The 23,254-nt window shown below is 36.2% G+C and overlaps 2 protein-coding genes across 7 annotated transcripts in view; one reads left to right on the plus strand and one right to left on the minus strand.

Moving 5' to 3' along the window:
- MCPH1 (microcephalin 1) overlaps positions 1-23,254 on the minus strand; it is a 130,679-nt gene that overhangs the window by 29,892 nt on the left and 77,533 nt on the right. Inside the window, exon 13 of one of the 3 annotated variants that reach the window (XM_066994806.1) lies at positions 7,893-21,931. The exons of the other annotated variants lie outside the window; for them this stretch is intronic. Coding sequence (XP_066850907.1) covers positions 21,830-21,931 — 102 coding nt within the window. The 3' untranslated portion in view covers positions 7,893-21,829. Of the gene's footprint in view, positions 1-7,892; positions 21,932-23,254 lie in introns of those variants that run through there. 3 annotated transcript variants of the gene reach the window in all.
- The window catches only part of ANGPT2 (angiopoietin 2), a 44,311-nt gene continuing 28,668 nt past the window's right edge, over positions 7,612-23,254 (plus strand). For all 4 annotated transcript variants that reach the window (XM_013172291.3, XM_013172292.3, XM_013172293.3 and 1 more), the window contains exon 1: positions 7,612-7,896. In XM_013172291.3, coding sequence (XP_013027745.2) covers positions 7,612-7,896 — 285 coding nt within the window. The remainder of the gene's footprint in view (positions 7,897-23,254) is intronic.

Below are 23,254 nucleotides of genomic sequence, written 5' to 3' on the forward strand. Positions count from 1 at the left end.
CAGAGGTGGGAACCTTCCACTAACCTGAATGACTGCTTACAGAAGAAGGGTTTAAATCACAAGGACTAGGGTTATTTGGAAGGCAAGATTACCGTCAACTGCTTAGACATTTTAAAAATACATTCCTTTAAACAAATGGCATATACATTTTTCTTTAAAATGTCAGTAAGACAGATTTCTCATTTTCTGAAAGCTCTCTGGATTCTTTCACAGCCTACTGCCTTTCCACATCAACATAATTCAACACTCGCATAACACAGCAAAAGTCAAAACCTTGCATAAAGATTCTAGCTTTAAAGTGTCCAAATATGCAAAACTACAACTAAAAAGTTTTCAAATTAGCATGTAAACAGTACATGAGCAGAAGGAGTATGAATATCTCTGTTAATCTTTTCACATACAATCCAATAAAGAAGAGTAAATGAGTATGTTCTACAGAAACAATTTTTAAAAACAGGTTTTAGAGGACTTAGTAGAACTAGTTTCTACGCATTAGCACAGAAGCTTTTTCATTCAGTTTCAAACTGATGGTAACCTCTTTAAACAAGTGCTGTACTATACTTTGCCCAGTATGGGGGATAGACAAGGCACAACACTTAAAACTGTCAAAGTTATTCAGCAGTCCAGTTGTGAGATCCTTGACATTAGCTGAAATTTCCATGTTAATTTTGTACTCATGCTATTCAACTTTAAGATGTAATTACACTTGTTACCAGCTAAAATTTGCTGTCATCACATAACTCTGAGGAGAACGAACAAAGCCTTTGGGCGCTATAGCCAAACAATATAAAAATATTAAGGAGGAAGGACGTATAGCAACTATTCTCCATAATCATGGGACTCACTTCCTACTTCAGTAAGTGGGTGATTCATCTTTTAAAGATTAAAATAACATTCATTATTAAAAAAATGTTCACAGTAAGAAAAACTACCATCTGTGCTATGAATACAAACTTCATTAATGTGTTGTGAGAACCTTTTTAGATATCTGCACAGATTATTTGTATAGATTACAGTTATATAGGTATTTGTACACTGTACTTTAGATGTCCCTTGAAAATTTGGAATGATAAATAAAATCACTATAAAACTAATGAAATAGTAAAAAATAAGAAGCATTTTGCATTTAAGAAAGTTCTGGAATGTGGAAGTCATAAGGACATAAATTTCAAAAAATATACATTCATGTTGTTGTTGTTGTTTAAGATGAGATACCACAAAGTTCCAAACTAAATTAACAAGACCAAATATATTTTATGTGTGGTGGCATCTACAGCATCCTAAGTGTATACATACATGCAGATTTAAGTATGCATATGTATAAAACTATGAATTATTTTAATGTTAATATGATCGCAAATATGATCTCAAAAAGCCTTGAGCAGATGTTATGCAACAAAAGTGGAATATCAAAATAAGTCTATAAATGGAAAATATGGTCACATTAAATGTCAGGTTAACCGAGAAGAGACATCCCAAGTGTAATCAAGACAGTCCAAGAAAGTTGGTCCGGTGAGTGTCTGTGAAGTAAGCAATGAAGCTGACTTACTTGGTTGAAGAGATGCTGCACTTAGAGCTTTCAAAAATGGAAACAAATTTGAGGCATTTAAGTAGATAAGTGAACCTCTGACAGTTGTCTAACAAGTATTATGAAAATAAGGTTGAGTATTATTTACTAAAAGGGGCAGAACTAATATAATAAGCTTCATAAACAAGTCACATTTCAAATGTTATTGAGGAGCCAAACAGAACATATTACAAAATTCAATGTGTTGATGATGACGATCAGCATAAGAATTTTATAGATATTCATGAAAGTGTAGAATCAAAAAAGGGAGAGAATAAAATACCAAAGTAACAAAGGGATATAAAGATAACTTGCAGATTATAGATTCAATAAATTGAAGAGTGTTGGCAGTATCAACTGCAAAAGAGAATATGGGGCTAACAAGCAAGCATTTCCAAGGGTAGATATAAATCCTAGTTTTGGCCAATTCACACTTCAACTAATGGTGTAGCATCTAGGAAAAATATAATTTACTGAAATAATGGATTGGATGTTTCAAGGACAGATTGAAACAGACTGAGTCACCAAGACAGTGATAACTGAAATTTTCAGTGGATTAGATTACTGACCTCTTGTCCCTTCAAAAAAAAAAAAGTACAATATGAGAATTACTGAGCAAATGACCTCTCTTTGTAAGGAAGGGCACTCAAAGGAGACATGGAAGAGATGACTATGAATTCACAAGATGTTACAACAGATGTTCTGAATGATTAGAAATAATCAGCAGCTGAGAAAGTGAGTGGAATCCTGAAATTTTGTTAAACAAGTAATGAGAGACCAGTGAAAAAGGTCTGATGCAATAAAAAGAATAATAGGCAAGTGGTGGGGAGAGGAGAAAAGATTTGTAAGATATTACTGTTAATTTTAAAAGTACTAAAGAACTGAATTATGGGCCTTGCTAAAAACAACATGTTTTGGCTTAATGGAAAACATAATAATAAGGCACTTGTCTCATTCAAAGAGTTTAAGATCTCAAAACAGATAAGATTTTTAGCAGGCTGAAAATCTAGTAGGGTTCAAGATACTGTTCCCTGTTTTTTAAGTTACGAGTTCACGAGTCTTGTCCTTGTTGACATTTGTTCCTGAGAACTATGTTAAAATACTCCCAGTGAAAGAAAATATTTTGAAGCCAACAAACAGAACTACCATAAACTAACATTAAAGTACCAGGAACCAAAGGTGGGGACTTAATATTGAGTGTTAAAATGTAAGGAATGTAAATACCAGGAATATATAAAATACTTCATTAATTTATTCCAAGTTTCAGATTTTTTTTTTAATCTCAGATTTGATTTTGAAGTTCTACATTCTCACACTACAGCATTTTCAGTTTTATATGTAGATCAAATATCCCTATAAGAATGTAGCACCAAAAATGCTTGTTCTCATTGTTGTGTTTTTATTTTGCACATATTTTGTTATGTATTTTTTTCTCTTGCTAAAACACAAAAACTGCTGAAATGAGAACTTGCTTATCTACTAAATCAACACCTCAGATGTTTTAGGTGGCAAAGTCTGCAGATATAGCCTAAAGTCAACATTTTCTTATATTACATCCATTTTTATTTATTTATTTTTTTACTTCCTTTTCTATCAGAGGTCTCACAAGATCTCTGCATTTGCCTGTCAAACAGAAGCTGTGCAGCTGTAAGTAAAATGATAATTGGAAAGATAATGTTAGTGGTATTCAGGCATACTCAAAGCAGCTTAGTCATATGCTGTATGGAATAAAAGCAGGGTTGGCTGAGTAAGGGAATTTGCTGTTTCCCAGGAAAAGCAATTGCCTAAAACACATCTGGCAAAACGTTCTAAATGTTTAGTTTTGACAAAATATACACTTCATCACTTCTTATAAGGTGAGTTCTGTAGAGTGAGTATCTTCTTTCTAAAAAGGGAAAGCTCTAATTTGTACTTTAAATATACCAAGCCACTATTTGCTATTTTATGTCAAATACTATATACACTCAGCTATAACGCAAGCAGGAAATCCCAGATTAAACATCGATATTTCATTTTGCAGAATAAATGTATCATGAATGCAAACATGGCACTCCATATCTTCAGCACAAATAAAAGACGAAGAAAACGATGAACATTAAAAAAAAATACTGAGATGAAGCAACTGGTCTGAATTATAACTTTTTACTGAATTTCATACTGGCATATATAAGATTCCATGCCAAATGATTTACATTCCTTCCTACTTCGACATGGCTAAGAATGAGATGTTTCTTTTCATAACTGACAGGAGACAGATCTTCTCTGTCATTCAGCTTTTCTGGAATAAGCCCTGCCCTGCAAGAAGACTTGTTATTATGCCTCTGAGGCTCCGTAAAAAGGCTGTATTCAAGCATCTTCCTTCCTCCTCCTCAGTATTCAAGGACGAAAATGTATTTAACTTGCCTTACTTTTCACACCAGTTTTCTAAATTTAGCTGTTACTACTTTCTTTCCCCCTGAACTCTGCCTGGTTTTGAGTCCCTGGGGAGGCAGAGAAGACCACTTCCTCCTCCACAGCTGGGAAAGCTGCTCCCAAAGGGATGGAAAGGGTGAAGGATCACAAACAAATGCTCGAGAAGATGCACCAAATAGAGCACTACCCCGTAGTGAAGGGTTAAAGGGACGTATATTTATTTTGTTGGCAAGGTGAACACTCACTAACTTGCCTGGGCAGTGGGAAAGAGCACTTCATTAAAGCAGTATGAGTCCATCAGACCCAGATGGGGAAATAGCAAAATCCTCCCTCGGTTATGTGTGCGAATATGTGCGTGTTGGGGGTTGTATTTCAGCTATTGCCACTACAGCCAGGAAGTGTCAAGGAGAAGTTGGGGAAAACATTACTACAGCGTACCTCGGGGTGTTGCTCAAAGAGCTGGATGAGAAGCACAGCACAACTGGCGATTCCTGCTGTGCCGGTAAGGGTCTTCCACCAGGCATTTGCTGGCATTTCACACAGGAATACCTGCACTTTCCATACATTTTCCCTGAAGTGCTGACAGCTGCCATAGCAACTGGCCACTCATTCATTCATTCAAAACAAGACAAAACAAAAAACGTAAAAGGTAAACTGATTTCTCTCTCCAGTATTCATACAACCACAGTTCTCCCTAGTGGAGGTCCAAGATACAGCAAGCTCTGCAGGCAGCCTCCAAGTTCAGTTTTGTTCCTGGCCCCATTACTGCTCAAGGGCCTCCCAGGGTCATGTACTGGCCTTTCCAAAAGGAAAACAGACTCCAGACCAAACCTTTAGAGACATGCCAGTCTCTCCTTAAAAACCCAGCAAAACTGAGCTGCAAGATTAGGCTGGTGATCTGACTCACCAGCGCGACACACGGATGGCAAACTCAATAGCAACTCAAAAACTATTGATCTCATCAAGCTTCTCATGGAAATCCTGTGTAACAGTTTGTCAGTATCCCTTAAATCTTGTCTCTTATACGTACAGTCCCTTGAATAGAGGCATAATAATTAAAAAGAAAACTTCTAAGAGACTACACTGGTGAGCCTCATTTTTTCCTTTAATATCTCACTAAGGGATTAAAAGAACCATGACAATATAAGCAGAAAAATTCAGATTATCTTCCAGTTCTCCTCATTCATTCATTCTCCTCATCCAGCTTTCAGGACTGGAATATTCCTATTTTCAGCACTACTCTTGTGCAGGCCCCATATTCCTTGGGCTAGCTGTGAGAGGAAAAGAAAGCAGGGAACGGACCCATTTAAGGACAGTTAAAAACAAGTCATAACAGGAAACTCTCATTTAACTTAAAAAATAATAAAAAGTATTGGAATTAAAGACAATAACAAATTTGAACGCCTGGCTAGATACCTAGAAATGCTCCAAGGAGTCTACTGTATAAATCTAATCCATAAATCTGTCTTCATTGCATAACAGCAGGTTTCTCAACCTGCAAAAGCTTTTCAATGTGCAAAAGACTGTTAAGCACATGGAATTAAACATTCTTTCAAAAATTTCAATGTACTGAAAAGTGGACATGACTATGCAGAAAGGTTTTGAATCTTTAACAATGCAGGTACCTGTTGCATTAATTTGCTTTGCTGTTGCAACAGGAAGTGGAATGGATGGGAAATGTCTACTTTTTATGCCAAACCCTACAAATATCTACATTTTGTGGAAAATATTCTTGGCTGATATAGTCAAGAACTCCAAACATCTCTCTCCATTTCCACTGGCTGGAAGGATGAAGGATGGCAGATGAACACCTCACAGGAAGCAAATCTGGCAAATTGGTTGCGCAGGTCACAGTCCAACTCTAAGTCAAGCCTTCCTGGGACACTCCAGAATTGAATTTTAGAGATTGCCCTTTCCAGAGGTAACAACATGTTACGTAAAGAAATCCCAACAACTTCCAGCAATGTAAGCAAATGCATTTTAGCTGCTACAACAGTTTTTGACAACCCCTGAACACAATTTTCATGACATAAAAAGTAATTCATACATTCATACACTAAATAAAACATAGCACGTTGTATAGGAAAGTCTGTCCTAAGAGATCATGAGGCACACAGGGATTTTCCACATATAATAGGAATTTTGGTCTCTAATCCGTGTTAGCTGGCCTAGTGTGGCATTCCCTTTGTTTATTTTAATTATGAAAAATTTACAGCTTCCAAACCCAAACCTAGAAGAACTTTCCGGCAGTTTCTCTTCAGGAATCAATATCCTATTCCAAGAAGCCATTTTCTGCAACAGAGAAAGTGAACTCCTCTAAAATTTCAGTGAAATCAGCTCTTTCCCAGGGTTTGGTAAATTGGTTAGTAATTTTCTTCTTTTTCAAGATCACTAGGAGTGGGAAGGAAGGAGAAGCTCCTTTTTACTGCCTTTTCATACAGCCAAATATTTACTTTATGAGATTTTCCCTCACCTTTTCCAGGTATATCCCTCTTCCGAGGGCCCAGAAAGGGGCTAGCAAAAGCTGACAGAATAACTGCTTTTCACCCATGCCACATCCTGAGTGCCTGACTTCTACTTGCTCTGTAAAGTTGTTCATTTTTCAGTCCCAGCTGACTTTTGATTTGCAGCTGTTGTTAATATTATCGCTTTCAGAGTTAGCTGTTTAATATAGCCAAATTAAAAAAAAAAAAAAGGCTTGAAAACATTTAGTTCTTGAAATGATTAGAAATGATTATTCAGGTCAGAGATTCAGTAAAGTACAGAGGCTGCATTTGACTGAAAACTTTTAATTAAACCCCCCCTCTTGTTCTCTTTGCAAGGATGTGCCCAAGCCTGCTTTTGCATGCCTAGGAGAGTGTCTTTCTCTATAATTACACAACATATAAACCACAAGCTAAATTACATCTTGGTTCAGTGTATCAAAAAAAAAAATAATCCTTTAAGAAGAACAAACAAGCACAGGAACTTTTTTTTTTTATTATTATTTTTTTTCTTAGCTATTTGACAGCGTTTTAAAAATGATCGCCGCTGCAAAGAGTTTACAAGCTCCCTCTGCAAACATAGTTGGAGGCGATCGGAACTGATTTCTCAGCCTAGGAAATTCTTAATGAGAGCTGCTGCTGCTGCGGGGACGCGCAGGGGTCCCGTAAGAGCCGCTCCTCCCCAAGGGCTCTCCGACATCCCACGCTGGGCTGCGCGCTCGCCTTTTATTCCGAGGGCGAGAGACCCCCCCGTGGGCAGATAGCAGCTCGGGAGGGAGGAGCGGAGCTCTCCACATGTCTGCCTTCCCTTATCAACTTATCATATAAGGAAAGGAGAGTGATTGATTCGTTTGCCGAGCGGTAAAATCAGGACGAAGCCGTAGCAGAAGGAAGCGTTGAGGCTTTTTTGGGGGGAAAGGAAGGCAGAGCCTGCAGCCACGGTGGGACTGCTCTTCCTTTCTGCATCTGACAGCTGAGGGCACGACTGGGGGGAGGACGGCGTGGGACTGGGACGGCCAGAAAGTCCAGCCCTCGTTCAGACGACACATGGCAGCAGAGCACTGAATTTCTGCACAGGTTAACCTCAGTCGGGGCTCCTGTCAGCACACCAAGGCGCTCCGGATCTGCTGGCTGGCCGCAGGAATTAAAATGCAGCTGACTGTTTACTTCACTTGGAGCTGCAGCATTTTCCTAGCTTCGGGATACAACTCCTTCAGTAAAAGCATGGAGACTATCGGCAAGAAGCAGTACCAGGTTCAGCACGGGTCGTGCAGCTACACCTTCCTCTTGCCCGAGACAGACAACTGCCGATCTTCCAGCTCTTACGTCTCCAACGCCGTGCAGAGGGACGCACCTCTAGACTATGATGATTCAGTTCAGAGACTGCAACTACTTGAAAACATCATGGAAAACAACACCCAGTGGCTAATGAAGGTAGGATAACATTTCTATCCTAAAAATTATGTTTATAATATCTCATTACCTATTTATTTTTTTAAAGTTTGTAAAACGCACGATCTAAACTAGCTTTCTGAATTGCTTTTCTATTCCACAAGTTGTTTCGCAGTCTGAGAACACAACTTTATAGACTAGCAAGGAACAGATAACTTCACTGTTCTGCAGAGCTTGTGCTTCAAAGTTTGTCATTGCATTTGAATTGCTTGGACACATACTGATTACACAGGCAGTCAGACAGCAAGCACGTCTGAAAATTCTGACATGAAAGAACCAGCTAGTAATTTATAATGAGCTGACAGGGGCTATTTTATCTCTATTTAAACAATATAGAACATGCCTTTATCTGAGGCGGGTCTTAAAAATATATATTTGAAACATGATCTCGAAATTTGCATGGAGAAATTAGCACATGTAAGCCACGCTGACAAAGTGTTGTAATTCAAAGCGAAGACTGCAAGTCTGGCTTGCAGTGAAGTTAGCCTGGTGAAGTGACAGAACTTCAAGAAAGATCATTGGCGGATATCCTTCTCATCCTGTAACACTTCCACTCAAGTATAAAATATTCATGGAAAAAAAATATTCTGGAAAAGGTGTTTTGGATGCCACATAGCTTCCTGTAATGGCACTCCATTGTATCTGAAGGAAAATGATGTTGATTGCCAAAGTGGCAACATGTGTATAATTAGACCTGAAACATCAGAAAAAAATCATACTGCATAAATTCTTAACACTACCCGAAAATAAACCTGATCACAATTCCACATCTTTGTAGGAACTCACTTGATCCTAAATGCTACACTATTCAACATATTTTGATTTAATGAAACTTTATTTGACTGGCACCTGAAAAGGTGCAATAGTATAGTTTAATTGCATCATAAAATCATAATCCTAAATTTGTGCCTTGTACCAAGATGACTATCTTCTAAGCAGTAAATATTTTGAGGGCTTAACTGAGCAGTTGACACAGGAACTGGAAACAATTGTTCAAGTGATGACATAAAGGGTTTCTTTATTGAAGAATGAAATATTTGTTGCAAATGGAGAGAATTCATAATTATCTGCAATGAGTAGCCACTTTTTGATTCTAAGGTTGCTTCATTACAAAAACATTTTGCATTAGGGTTCACTTCTCCCATCATTTACAGAGGTACACAATTAGCATGATAGAATCAAAGAAACCTGCTAGTGAATTTGCGTGAGAAACAGAAGCCACACTTCAAAGCAGAAACAATAGTGCTTTCATCTACCTGAAAATGAACCTTAAGGCTTAAATCCAAAATGCACACACTTGAAGCCTGAAGTGTGGGCAGTTAAATTTGTCTTTGTGGGCTTAGGATGCTTAATGGAGACACCCACATTTTTAAGTGTTGGGTAAAATGTCAGATCAGCAGTCTTTTTTTTTTTTTTTTTTTTTTTTTTTTAATCTCACAGGCAAAACTTCCCTCCACATATGGGCTTATCTGTCTATTTATTAATTTACAGTGCTCACTATTGTAATGTTAAGACCAACATTAACAGATGTGCAGTGCAGGATGAAAAACACACAAAGTAAAACAGCCTAATCTCCCCAGCTGGTAAGCAATTTCCTAACATAAATAGTAAAATCACACACAACGCTCCAGTGCTAAATGCCACTTAAGTAGGCAAACACAGTATCATAAGTGACATCAGGTAAACAGAAAGCAGTAAGCAAATTCCAGTATCCTTATTTAGTAAAAACTATGCTTTTTCCTGTCAGGCTCTGGGAAGTCAGCTACAAGAGGAATAGGATAAGTATATCCAACCAATTCTTTGGGGGATCAAAAGGCAGATTCTATTTTACAAGACAGAGAAGGATTTTATTTGAGCAAAGATTTCCAAGTAAGATGCTTTAGAATAGACTGATTTTTTTTTTCTAGCCGTTCTGCAGCTAAACATCCTGTAAAATAACTACTGTTTGCCTTTTTCACTATTTTAACACCTGCTCTTTATGTCATCTGTTTTGTTCACAAAGAGGCTCCAACAAAAGTAGCTTTTCCTCAGATTTGCTTTGCTAGTGACACCTGGTCTACTAAGTGAAGATGGAAAGCAAACAATAACCTTTAAAGTTGCTTATTGAGTTTACTTGCTGGGTTTTTATTTCTTAAGATCACTAATACACATTCCTGGGTTCATATTTCAACTTACCAAAATATAACACCAGATTTGTCGAGGCTTGCCAAAAAAAATTGTTCACTTAGTTTTTGTACTATACTGAAAGTGTAATATAAGATTGTTTTTTAAAAATAATCTGATGCTAATTTCTCAGCAATTGTACAAAACCTGCTTTACCTCTTGCTTTTTTTAAAAAAAAAATTTTGCTTGTTTAAGAAGCAGTACCCGTTTTATTTTGAAGTTGCGTAAAAAAGGAAAAGACACTTTTTTAGTGTGAATTAATATTTAAAAGTTGTTCCTGAAGTGTTGCACATCCCAAAACATTTTTACACTCCTCCCCCCATCCTGCCTTTAATCCATCAACTAAAGGAAACATTATGTTTCTGAATGAACTCTAGGCTGTATGAATGGAACAGCATGGGAAGTGTGCGCTTTATCTGGTTAATGGACAAACACAATGGGAAGAAAATTTGTTAAGCAGGGCCAGGTTCTTTTCTGCTCTGGTCCTGCATACAGAGCAGAAGACTTTGTTCTATCACTGCTGCAAGTTCAATTGGTTGCTGCTTCATGAAAACATTTTTTTTTTGTCCAAACAGTTTTAAAGCCTTACACCATCACCGTACAGACCATACATAAAATTGGAATGTCTTTCAAAAGGAGATTACGTTTAAACATTTGGATGACATACTAGAACAAACCACTATTCCACCTAATCCAGTGTTTAGCAGTAAGCGATGCCGCAGAGCAAAGGCCAAAACTCTAGATCAACTGTGCAATAAAAAGCCTGAAATTAACTTTCTTCTTTGACATTTCCTACTTTGGGATCAATTTGTGCAGACGTGTAAGATATATATTTCTTAAAGTGTGTGTATAGGCAGGGAGAACAAGCCTCTCGTTAATAAGATTTTCAGTTAATTTGAGAGGATGGGAGGTTGGTATACAGATCAGATACGAGACTGGAACTTTTAAATGTAGTTATACATGTTGAGTATTATCCTTGAGAATTTCTTTATATATAAAAACACTGGGTTTTCTAGAAGACGTGAGTCTCATAAGGTCTACAATTAAAAATATCTATCTAAATTAATGGCAATGTTACCATTTGGATCATGGCAATTCTACTGCAGGAACTGCATTTTTTTTTCAGATATTTGGCCATTGAAATAACTGAATGCTGACTTGAATTTACTTCTTAGTACATAAACTAGATCCTACTTTAGACTACAAGGAGGTAGGACTCTGTCCAAAGCAATAGTGTAAAAGAAATGGGTCATGTTTTGTCTTTCCCATTAGAAAAAATTGAAAAAATTTATGTACAAATTGTTGATAGTGTATGGCATATAGGGTAATTTATTTTTTAGTTTATCGGCAGGTCAAAAGACTAGAAAATAAAAGTCAGTAGTCAACATTAAACCCAAAGCCAGAACTTCACCTTGAACCATGCCAGCAGACTAGGAGGGGAACACTTTGCTGATAGAGATGTAGCATCTCTGAACTGAGATTTGTTTTTCCTTATCCTGGAAGCTAAAAACCCTTTGTCATTTTGAAACATGTTTCTTCTCTAGAGGAAACAAATTCAGATGTTTTAAGATGTATGGGAGTGGATATGCATAATATTTTATGAATAAGTACCAACAAATGGTTATAATTATTATAATACTCAAGATACAGTATACAGTGGTGGCTTAAGACATTAAGGTACAGAAGTTCACATCTCAAATATGAAAAAATATTCTGACATGCACCATCCAGAAACATCTGCATGCAATGGACAAGGACAAATATATTGTACAGCGCTGGATTTTGAAATACGCAAGAGATGATTCTGACTCTGAATCAAGGGCTGCATTCCTTTCTTAAGTAATGCATCTGTTTTCACTTAAATGTGAAAAGTGCTTGTTTCTGTCTATCAACTATGTATTTGCTAAGCAAAAGAGTACTGGCATGACCAAAAAGAAAATACCGTTTTACTTTGAGATTAATACGTGTTATTGGATAAAGTTTCCAAGCTAGTTTAGATGATTTGACTCTGCAGTTTATTTTTATATCTCCAATAGGTAAATTCTCGTAAAAAGACTCAAAACGATACTTTTGCATGTGCTTAAAATTGTTGCAAATAATATTTCTGTCACTCCACAAATTCCAAATTGATGGAACAGGCATGAAACAGTACAAAACCAACAAAGAAGAGCAAGAGATTTTCTTGTACACACCTACAAGATAAAATTGAATTTGAGAGCTCATCATCTCCAAGATGTGATCAGAAATAAATATGGTAGACAGATGCCTGTTTTACTGAACCAGTCTCTTAGTAGCATTCAAAATGTACTTTCAAATGCTCTGCTTGTTATTAATATGATCACAAAGTTATCATCTTTGACTGGTCCGAACAGCAAACTGGGAGACTTTCTCCATTAATTATTAACAATAAATGCCCTTTTTTTTTCTTTTTTTTTTTTCTTTTTTTCTTTTCTTTTCCTTCAAGTGCACATATAGGAAATTAGCCTGGAGATGCTTGAGTTGACAGTTTGCAGTCCTTTGTGTTTGCGTACCCACTTAACATAAATACACTGCAACACATAACAGCATAACCCTTAGAACGTCTTAGAAACTTTTGCTGAGAGACTGAATTCCAGAATGGTGTTTTTTTTTACAGACAATTATCTTGTTACTGCACCTTATTTGTTGTTGATTATGAATTAATTCAATAACATGCTTCTCCTGCAATCTGCCAAGGAAAACAACCAATACCATTTTTTTTGGTTCCTAATAAGAAGAAACAAACTATCACATATGTATTCCTTAGAATACATTGAATTTTGCCTAACAGACACAGATAACTATTTCTAACTTTCAAAATATGAAGTTTTCAATGGCTGTAGTGGGCTGTCCTTTTCATACTACAGTATTTGCATTTTTGAAAATATACCACATTTTTCATTAGTCTATTTACAATACTTTTGACAGTAAACCTAGGTAACTCAGTAAATCACTAGTTACTTAACAACCTCTTACATACTTTAATGCAAGAACCCCCTCTTGCATCTATTGTTTCATGGGATTTTATACAGCTCCAGCTGAAAGCCAGGATGGGGAGCAAAGACCCTTTCTGCAGCAATACCATTATAGGGCTAGACATGCAGAGTGCTGCTAACTGATTTAGAAGATACACTCTCAGACCTTAGATTAAGGTCTACAGGGAGAAAGGTGTCACTCTCTGATGCTTCTCTGGAGCTTAGCAAACACAGAGTTTTGTCAGATGACTCAAATGATAGTCATCATTAGTTTATGATAAGGATATCATCATAGGTAGCTTCCTAGAGTAAGTTCAGTCAGTCTTTTCAGCCTGGAAGAGAAAGAGGAGTGGAAAAGTTGAAGACTTACCAGCATTTCTAAAGAAGTTGTAAAAGCTAGCATGCTGCACAGCCCTCACCCTGGCATGCAATGCTGGCACTAAAGTTTGTAAACCCCAGAATCAAGAGACAATAAGTGGAAAGTAGAAGCTACAAATATGGTACAAAATATATAGATAAACATTATGCATCCCATTTGTTAAAACAGCTTAGGAACAAGAGTTGAATCTGGACTGACAGCCTTTCTTTGGAGTTTGGTATCTCCCCCTTCCCACATCCTGACAGAATGGAACAAAAGATGCAAGTTGCAATTTGGAAAAAAAAAAAAGTGTTCTGGCATCTAGTAAGAGACTTACTGATGGGAATCTTAAGGATACCAGTACAAACTGCAGATTTTCCTAAGCACTTAGGGAAAATGAGGGAAGATGGCTCTTGAACAAAAAAATATTTCATGCATATACTAGTATATGAAACAAGGATGTCACACAGAGAAAATATGTTGGCAGTCCAAATGCAACCTAGTAAATCTCTCAGTGGTAATAAGAGCTAAACTATTGAGAAAATAATTTGTCAGAGGACTATAAATACGTATATAATCTTCAAGAAAAGGAGGGTTCCTATGGGACTGAGTAAGAACCTTCAGAAATAAGCACAGATTTTTTTTTTCTGTCATGATATTATTTGAATTTCTCAGACTAACCAAATATTAATTACAGGTGAAAAAATAATAGAAAAGATCAGATAATTTCACAGGGCTGAGCATCTGGAAAAAGGAAAAAAAAAGAAAAGAGGTATGGCACAGTAATTTAATACCCAGAAATGCCTTAGAGATATGGCACATTCCACAGTGGAACAAATTAAACCAAATAACCTCACACACACACAAAACCTGAAAAAGCACTTTACAACTGGAAATACTGTGATCATTTCATTTCCTTTAACAGATGTATGTCTAGGAAATGGGGTAGAGGAAAAAAGAATCATATTTATTCTCTAGGAACAACTCAAATACTGTTTGGTGAATCTAAGTTTATTCCAGGCAAACTGAGCTCAGAGGAAATGTTAAAGAATTCTTCAAGTTACAAAATCCAGATCCATATTTTGTATAAAAAAATCTAACACCTAAATAGTTCTGCAAACACTCACTGTGTCAGTTTTCAAGCTTCCTAGGAAAATACATTACTACTCTTTAAATGCCTTTTTTTTTTTTTTTATTTTTTAATGCTTACTACATTTTCCAGGCCAAATAATTACTGAAAATCCTATTAGTTTTCATCTGTCTGCGCAACAGGTTAACCCTAAAATTAAGATGCTATTTACAAAGCTCAGCAAATGTATCCTGCAATTTGCATGACCGGGAGATGGCTGTCTGTTCTCATTCCAACTTCCAGCAGTTTATGGCTTAGTCTGGAAGGAGACAGAGGAACTACAGGAACTTTTCTAGTGTCTTTATACTGCCCATGCCAACCTTTATCACTTTATCTAATAATCTTTCAAGAGCCTACTGAGGTCACAACAAGGTCTTGCTGCTAAAAAAGAGAAGCTGACAGATTACACAACCTTCTCTCCATTAACTCCTCTCTTTGTTAGTAAAAGTATGGAAATATAGTGTCCTTCACAGAACAACATTATTCACAGAAGCTGTAAGGAGAGAACCATTCTCCTCTCTAAATGAGTGAATACTTCACAGTTCTTACATGCCATTAACTTTCTTTGCAGTCCATCTGCCTCTAGGGATTCCTGTTAAACCCCAGCAGCATATAGTGTCTAACCTTTGTTCAATATCTTTTTAATACTGTAGGGTAAAATAATCTTTCAGCTTTGTATTTGTATTCAGGACTCCAGCACCATGTCAGAGCATAAAAAAAGAAAACTATATAGTGTACTTTTGCCATCTGGGGAACAACATATCAACTTTCTATCATCGATGCTGGTCAGTGATTAAAATCAATGTCTTGTGGTAAAACAGCCTAGGACTTAACAGACAATTTTGTTCAACAGCTGGCTACAATATCTTATTATTTAAGTTTCCAGGAGGGGGAAAAAAAAAAAAAAAGAAGAAAAAAAAAAAAGGTTTTGCTGGATAGATCACAACTGTCTCAATGTTAGAAACTGAAATTCTTGAAGAGGCATTCCATTTTAGACTCTGTAGTACCTATTAATGTTGTAACTACCGAGGTACTAAAAATGGCTACATGCATTTCAAAAGGTGTTCAAAACATACATGATGACAGGAATAATTCAGCTTTTTCAAAATTAACATGTTAGAGAATTCTGTTGTGGGACAGCATAATCAGTTACACAACTGACATCTTTTGAGCTATTTCAGAAACAATATTTTGTATGCTTTTTGAATAAATTGTCTAAAATACATGAAAACACACTAGGCAAATGTTTGATGTTTAATTAGCACTCCATCTAATAGGACTTTTGATAGGGAGAAAAACTAAGGTTCTCATATTTGGATAAAGAAAAATTGTACCTTTAGGAATATATTAGGAACCTTAAATCTCTAGTACACTATACCAGCTTCATCGCTCTGCTTTCTTTTTGATTCAGGCCTGCACCTGACACCTGTAATCCTGGAAACAAAAAACCTCTTTTGTTCCATTCTGTCAGGGTGTAGGAATGGGGAGACACCCAGCTCAGTGGAAAGGCCATTTCCTGGGCAATAGTGACAGCCCTTACCCCACCAGCAGCTCCCCAATCCCCATAGGTGTTACGTGACGTCAGTGTACCGGAGGCACTACTTTCATCATATGACCTGATGTATAGTCTTACCCTGAGGCATATGAGTAAGCTGAGTGTTTTAATTTTTATAGCTGCCACCTAAAAAAACATTTTAGTTCTGTCTTCCTCTGAAGAACTTGTATGGATCGTACCAAGATACTTCACGTACTTCCTTTAGGTCCTTTCCTTTGACTCCAACACTACGTTGTGTATACTTGGTTGTTTTTTTTTTGTTTGTTTGTTTTCAGAAACAATTTTCATTCCCCTTGTCCATTTGCAAGGTGTAAACTACCTACAAGATCCTAGTTCAAATCCACAGTTTCAAAGTGAAATATAAAGCAGCTCCTTAAAGAGAATGTCCCAACCAGTCAAGAAGTAATAGCCTATTTTTTCGCTTCCATTGGCCATCAACTGACAATCTTATCTCAGTCGTGAAAAAGTCAACAATCCAATATCACAAAAGCTGCAGATCAAGACTGAAATATATGTAACTATGGCAGAGATACTTAACATTCTCTTTTATATTGCATTAACAGATAACCTATCCATTCAACCGGTTCAATATTAACAGAAATTTTCTGGTAAAGATGTAATGGAAAAAAATTTCCATGGTTTTGCTTTTCTTTTCAGAAAGCCTTTCTTTAAACAGGGTAATTCAAATGTTCAAAGGAACAGCAAGTTTCATTTTCTTAATATAACTCTAAAGAAGTGGATGAAGTAGGCAAAAGACAGCTTAAGTGAATGAGTGAAACCAGAAAAAAATCTTACGTTTTTATGGTTTTAAGGAATTGACTTGAAAAAAATGAAACTTCCTTGGATGAGGTCTGAACTTTGACCATATTAATTATTCTTGCATTTTTCACTTAATGTCTAACTTCCATCCTGATGCTAGACTTTCTGTCTCATATAATGATTACCTATAAAGCAATAGTAAATAATATATACATATATATTTAAATTAGTCAATCAAACAAGACCCAAGCTGATGTGACTGCTACTGGAGTCTTATTGGGAATGTTTTGTGAAAAATGAAGCAAAGTACAAGTAACAAGAGGGTAAGCCCCAAGACTAGTAACCTAACCCTTAGAAGTGCTATAAACTGCAACAAATATAAACAATCTGACCCCTGCTGAAGGCTTATCACATACAAAAAAGGATTCTGACTATATGGAAAAAACAGTTAAACTGCAGTTTACTAGCTACAGAGAATGTTTAAATATAATTTAGTAATAACTTTTATATATATATATATGTATATACATATATATATATATATTCTGACACTTTCAAGTTTGATATAGTAGAATTATAGAATGGCTTGGACTGGAAGGGACTTTTAGGATCATCCAGTTCCAACCCCTCTGTCATGGGCAGGGACACCTCCCAATAGACCTTGTTGCTCAAAGGTCCACTCAACCTGGCCTTGAACACCTCCAGGTATTTGTATCTAGAGAAAACATATCCATGTCATGAGATCTCCTTCTTCCTTACGGTAAATTTCATTATCTTAAAAAAGTTCTGAGGACAGCATAAAAAATCCTAGCTCCACTCTACGCAAGTAGAAAAGTTACCACTGACTTAGTGAAACTGAGATTTCATTTGATGTATCTATAAATTCATTTGTCTCAAAAGGCAAAATGCTTCATGCTTCCTAAGAGGCTAATCCAGTCAAGTCCTTCACACTCACCATTTTCCTCAGTATGTTTCCTTACAACTTCACCGTGTTGTTTAAACTTGACGACCATAAGACAACTCCTGCCCTCAGCCAGCTTCAAGATCAGTCTTCCAACCCTCTTTTACAGCTCGTTGTCTTTTTGAAGTCTTAGTTTTCTTTCACAACCCTGACAAATCCATTTTAAGTTCCTTTTTCTTTTTTTTTTTTCTTTTTCTCTTTTTGCCTTCTTTAAGACCATTCATCTTCTTCCTGGCTGTCCAGTTTGAATTCCCTTTTTGCTATGTCCCTTGTTCTCAGTTTTGGATTCTTTTGGCTCAGTTTTGGATTCTTTAGTTGTTGAATTTTCTTTTTGACCCCAACCTACATGCATAATCTCCTGGGTATTAAGACAGACCTCTTTTATTTATTTATTTATTTATTTATTTCTTGCTGGCGGCATGCAGTGTCAACAGCCTTGTACTTTTTCTATTGCTAGATCTGGTTACTCATCTTCAGAGTAGAGTCTTGCATCCAAGAGAATCTCTTGAAAGTGCATTTAAAAGTGGACCATCTGAGTGGACCATCCCATCAGATCTTGACAGACAGCTTCCTCTCCTAAAATACCCATCCTAAGTGCATAGCTTTGGTTCGCAGCCATTTCTGCTGAGAGTTCCTCCTCTTCTATTTTAATCAATACCAATAGCTTTGTTTGTTTTGAGAGGATCTGGCTCCTGTTTCTGGTTTTCATAGAAAGGCACCAAGATGCAGCTGTCTGGCTTTAGGCTTTCAGGAGCACTGACTGGAACTCAGCTCAAGAGGTGACTTTCCATCACTAATTGACTGCTCTGTGGGACACCAGAGATAAAGAGGAAGTTTTGGAAGCAGTGGATGGAGAGGCTTTTCTTCTTGGTGCTGTTCCAATACACTACACTGCCTGCTTTTGGGTAGATAAGCCTAGCTATTGAGGCAATAAATAAATAAATAAATAAATAAATAAAAATAGGATTACATAATTTAAAATATTTTTTTCTCAAGCATCTGTATCACACACTACATTTTGTTTCTGCAGTATGCCGCCTATATGTGCTGATCTTATTTCCAAATATTTGTGCTTGTCTACTCTTAACACAGCTTCCTGTTTTATCTTTCAAGCATGGAATTCCTCAGAAGCTTTTGCTTTAAAGACTTTTAACTGTGCTAACAGAACAACAATGGGAAATAAACAAGTACCATTTGATGAGAACATACCAAGATGTTCAGTTTTTCTACTAAGCAGAGATGAACACCTGAGCTTCCTTTGCTTAAGGCAGAACTTAGTGTTTTCTGTAGTCAGTCAAGTCCATTTTGGTTTTGGGTCCTGCTTCCCCTGTCCAGTATTTTAGAAACCTCAGGGAAATCCTTTGACAGCTCTGGTCTGCCAAGCAAGGTATTTTCAGACTGGTGATGAAATTTGGCAAATTTGTCAGACACATCACCTTCCCTTGTCTATCTAGCTTATCGGAGTTGGAAACAATGGAGAGAAAGATGCAGCATGGCTTACAGAAAGAACTACAGCATGTGAGAGGAAATTTTTCTTTTTGGAAATGTACAGAAAAATCAGTTTGTGATATCTTAGTAGAGAAATTATATCCTCCAAAACTGAAATCAGCAGCTGACCTGTGTGCTGCCTCAGAGTCTTGAACATTGAAAAATTGGCATGTCTTCAGCTCAGATGACCAATTCTCTCTTAGTAGCATCATCATTGAGGCTTCTTCTTCTTCAAAAAGTCTTCTAAAAGACTTAAACTATATTTGGAAACTAGTATGATGCAAAGTTTAAGAACTACTCAAAATGCTTTCAGTTTCCTTTATCTGCGAAGTTTACAAAAAAAAACTAATGATTTTTCATGCTGAAAGATGCTCTGTGAACACAGCTTGGAAACAGGAGACACCCAGTTTTATAGCTTACAAAAGGGACTAATTGTGTTCCACGGCTTCCTAACTAGTTTGATCCTTGAACTCCGAATCATTCTTCCTTCTGGTTGGAAGTGGAATGCAAGATGACTGCTTCCCTAGAAAGCAATGCTGAGAATGAGCTGTGAATGCCTAGCTCTCTTTCACTTTCCTGATAGCATACTTTGAAAAAGAGAAATATGTTTCATTGTTTCTTCAGAAAATTGCGCTATTATTTGATTTGCTGTTGCAAATCATAGATTTCACGAGGTGTTCTGTAAAATAGGCTGTCCTATTTAAAGAGGAATTTATAACAAACTTGAAATTGTAAATTGAGAGAAAAAATATTTTAAAAATATTTCATGAAAAGTTTATGCCAGATAAAAATTGACTAAAAAAATCTAAAGTATATAAGGCTACATAGCTACTGCCTTTCATGAGAAATATCATAAGTACCCCCAACAGCATACCTGACAGTAAGTTTATTTCAGCTGCCTGTAGCTCAGTGGAATGGAAGAAAATCCTCAAATGGGAAAGGATTACTTTAGATCTGGGATAGCACCTGTGTTTATTCAAGTGTGCTTTCTAAGGCAGAATTTCATTTTTATACCAGTCTGAAAAAGTCCCGATTCACTGATGGTAGCATGGAAGTACAAAATGCAACTGAAAGCATGTAGGCTTGTCTCCAAAAGGTTTGAATATTCAATTTGTGAAATTCTAGCTCAATGCTATAACTTAGTATTTCAAAAAATTAACGATTGGCAATATTTCTTAAGCTGTTCATAAATAAGGAATCCTGTTTCTGAAGGTTTGTGGCTTGTTACACATAACGAGGAATATTTATATTCATTTCAGTGAATGGCAGAAGCATCACTGGCTTTTTGTCTTCCTGGCTTCAGTGCTACTGAACTTCGGCAAAATGCCATTCATGACTCAGACTATTTATTTATTTATTCTTTATTTTTAGACTAATGGGAACTTTATGAATTCCTTCCCTGATTTCTAAGAGAAATACCACTTCGCTGTAATCTTGAACAACAGCAGTTCGGAATATTAGATTACTGCCTTAACGAATATCTGTAACTCTTAATGAGAATGGTTAATCACCAAATAATTGATTTTAGGTCTGAAGATACAGTTGTTAAATCTTACTTAAAATTATTTCCCTGCCCATACAGGAACTTAGACTACTAAAAGATTTCTGAAGATGAACATGTAGTTTCTACTAACAATATTTCTGAAAACACAAGAATATTTTTCATTTGCCTTTCATTTACGTCTCTTAAAAATGAACATCTGTGTGCCATGTAAGGTGTAATGCATCACATGTAGAACGAAGAGCTTATGTCACCCTCCAAGTGACAAGCCACCTGAAAACACGTTATCTTCAGTTCGGTGAGCAGTAGAGAGCTACCATATATACAAAACAAGCTCAGAGGCTGGAACCATGGGAGCTAAACTGTGAGTTTGCCTTTGGGATAGTTTCAGATCTCAAAGCCTCTTCCCTTTCCCTGTTTTGCTTTTTTTCTGTCATAGCTTTGACTGTAACTTTTGTAGTTAGTTCAAAATACATAGAAAGTATGATGATGCCAGTGTTAGGAACAAAATACTTTTAGTCAAGAACACACAATGAAAGTAATTCTTTATAAATATTTGTACAGACAATAGAGGCTTTTCATGCATTTAGTTTCAAGCAATATTAATGAAATATTTATTTTTTATTCAAGAAGATTATTCCCAATGAAGGCAGGGATTTTTTTTCTTCTGCTAGAAAATCATCTTACTCTAATTGAGATGTAATTAGACATGAGAATAAGTTAGTAAGCTTTAACTTAGTTCATAAATGGCATTAGCTGAATCATCTCCTGCGTATAATTTACTTCAAATTCTTTATTTACTATTCTTAGAGTTGGAATTTAAACCTTCAGTATTTTATTACACAATTTTAACTTGAATATTTTCTAATAAATCACAGCTCACTTTCAGCTAGTATTCATTTATGATGTTACTTTCACCTTTTGTTTGCTGACAGGAAAATGAGATAAGAGAAAATTCTTAGCTGGAGGTCTGGACAGGCAGACATGCTCGATGAAGCGTGTAAAAAGCTAATGCTGTAGAGACATCTCAAGCATTCCCATATACATTCCCAAAAGATTTTTTTTTCCCTCCCTTGAGAAACAGCACATAGTCCATAGGGACTTCCTGCCCTAGGGAAAAAAAAAAGCAATTTAAATGTCTCTTTTCCAGACATAATCACTTCTGCAGTATACTATTTTCTTCTAAAAGTTATAGGCTTCTGAAACTGATTACTGACTTTCAAAAGACATAGGAAAATATATGATTTTAATGGAAGCTAATTTAAAATAATTGAAGGTCTGGTTGATGGGGATTGATGCAATGACTTTTAAAATCTGTTCCCTTAGGTCTGTCAAGATAAATGAATCTTGGAAGGGGTAGTTATTCTTCCTTCCTTCTTTCTTTCCTTCCTTCCTTCCTTTATTTGTTTTTCCCTAACTTTAAGCAGTTTTGGTAGCCTAGTATGAACAAGTATGAAAAGCTATTTAAAAGAGAAAAAAACTATCTGCAAAATTGGAATTTTAATAGTATTGTCTTCATAACACCAATACATTGCAGTGATATGGAAAGATAAATATATACATACATGGAGATCCCAGCTCCATTCATTACATGCGTGCACATTAAGCAGTATGTGAGGCATATATATGTATAACAGCTTCTTATTGCCTCTGTGAACTGCTACGATGAAGCTGCTGTGTTCACATTTAATTATACTGTTTTCTTCTCTCTAGAGAGTCTATCTTACATTTCACTGTTATCCACGTTCAACAGGATCCAAAAAGATCCTATCCAAAGAATCTTATCCCAAGTACACCTTTTCTAGTGTGTAAACTTCAACTATACTACAAATAAGCAATTTGTATATTTAATATTTTTATTGAAAGTGAAGTCTGTTGAAAAGTCTTTGATGAAAGACTTGTATTTTGTCTTTATATACAGAAATGTATCTGTGATTCAGAAATTTAAGTATACATGGATGAGCTTCTAAAAAGTGACAGTTACATATTTAGAGTCTGAAAAAAATGTTTCAAACTATGGGCTAAATTCTGCTTCAGATCACTTATGAAGAAACCAGACATGGCCAGAATCCAAAGAACACTGCCACTCTGAAACATGAGCAGGCAACTAAGACAAAGTATGGCTGGGTTAAAGGTAACTCATGACATCTAGAGTATGAAAAGTAGGAAGGTATCCTCTATACTTTGAACAAGTATTCAGAAAAAGAACTGAGGAGACTTATCAGCATTTTCCTTATTTTGCCCTGTCATTAGAACAGAAATGGCTGCCTTAAGTTCATTTTCCATCTTGTTCACTTTTGTCTGTAGACTAAATATCTTAGGGTCCAAAATCTCAGCGTGATGACTACAGGTATTGGAAGGGCCAATTAAATTCTCCTGGTCTAAACTCACAAAGTATGTTGTGAAAGCACAAGAAATTTTTACTAGGAATGT

Source organism: Anser cygnoides, chromosome 3 (genome assembly GCF_040182565.1).
Source record: "Anser cygnoides isolate HZ-2024a breed goose chromosome 3, Taihu_goose_T2T_genome, whole genome shotgun sequence".
Classification (NCBI taxonomy): domain Eukaryota; kingdom Metazoa; phylum Chordata; class Aves; order Anseriformes; family Anatidae; genus Anser; species Anser cygnoides.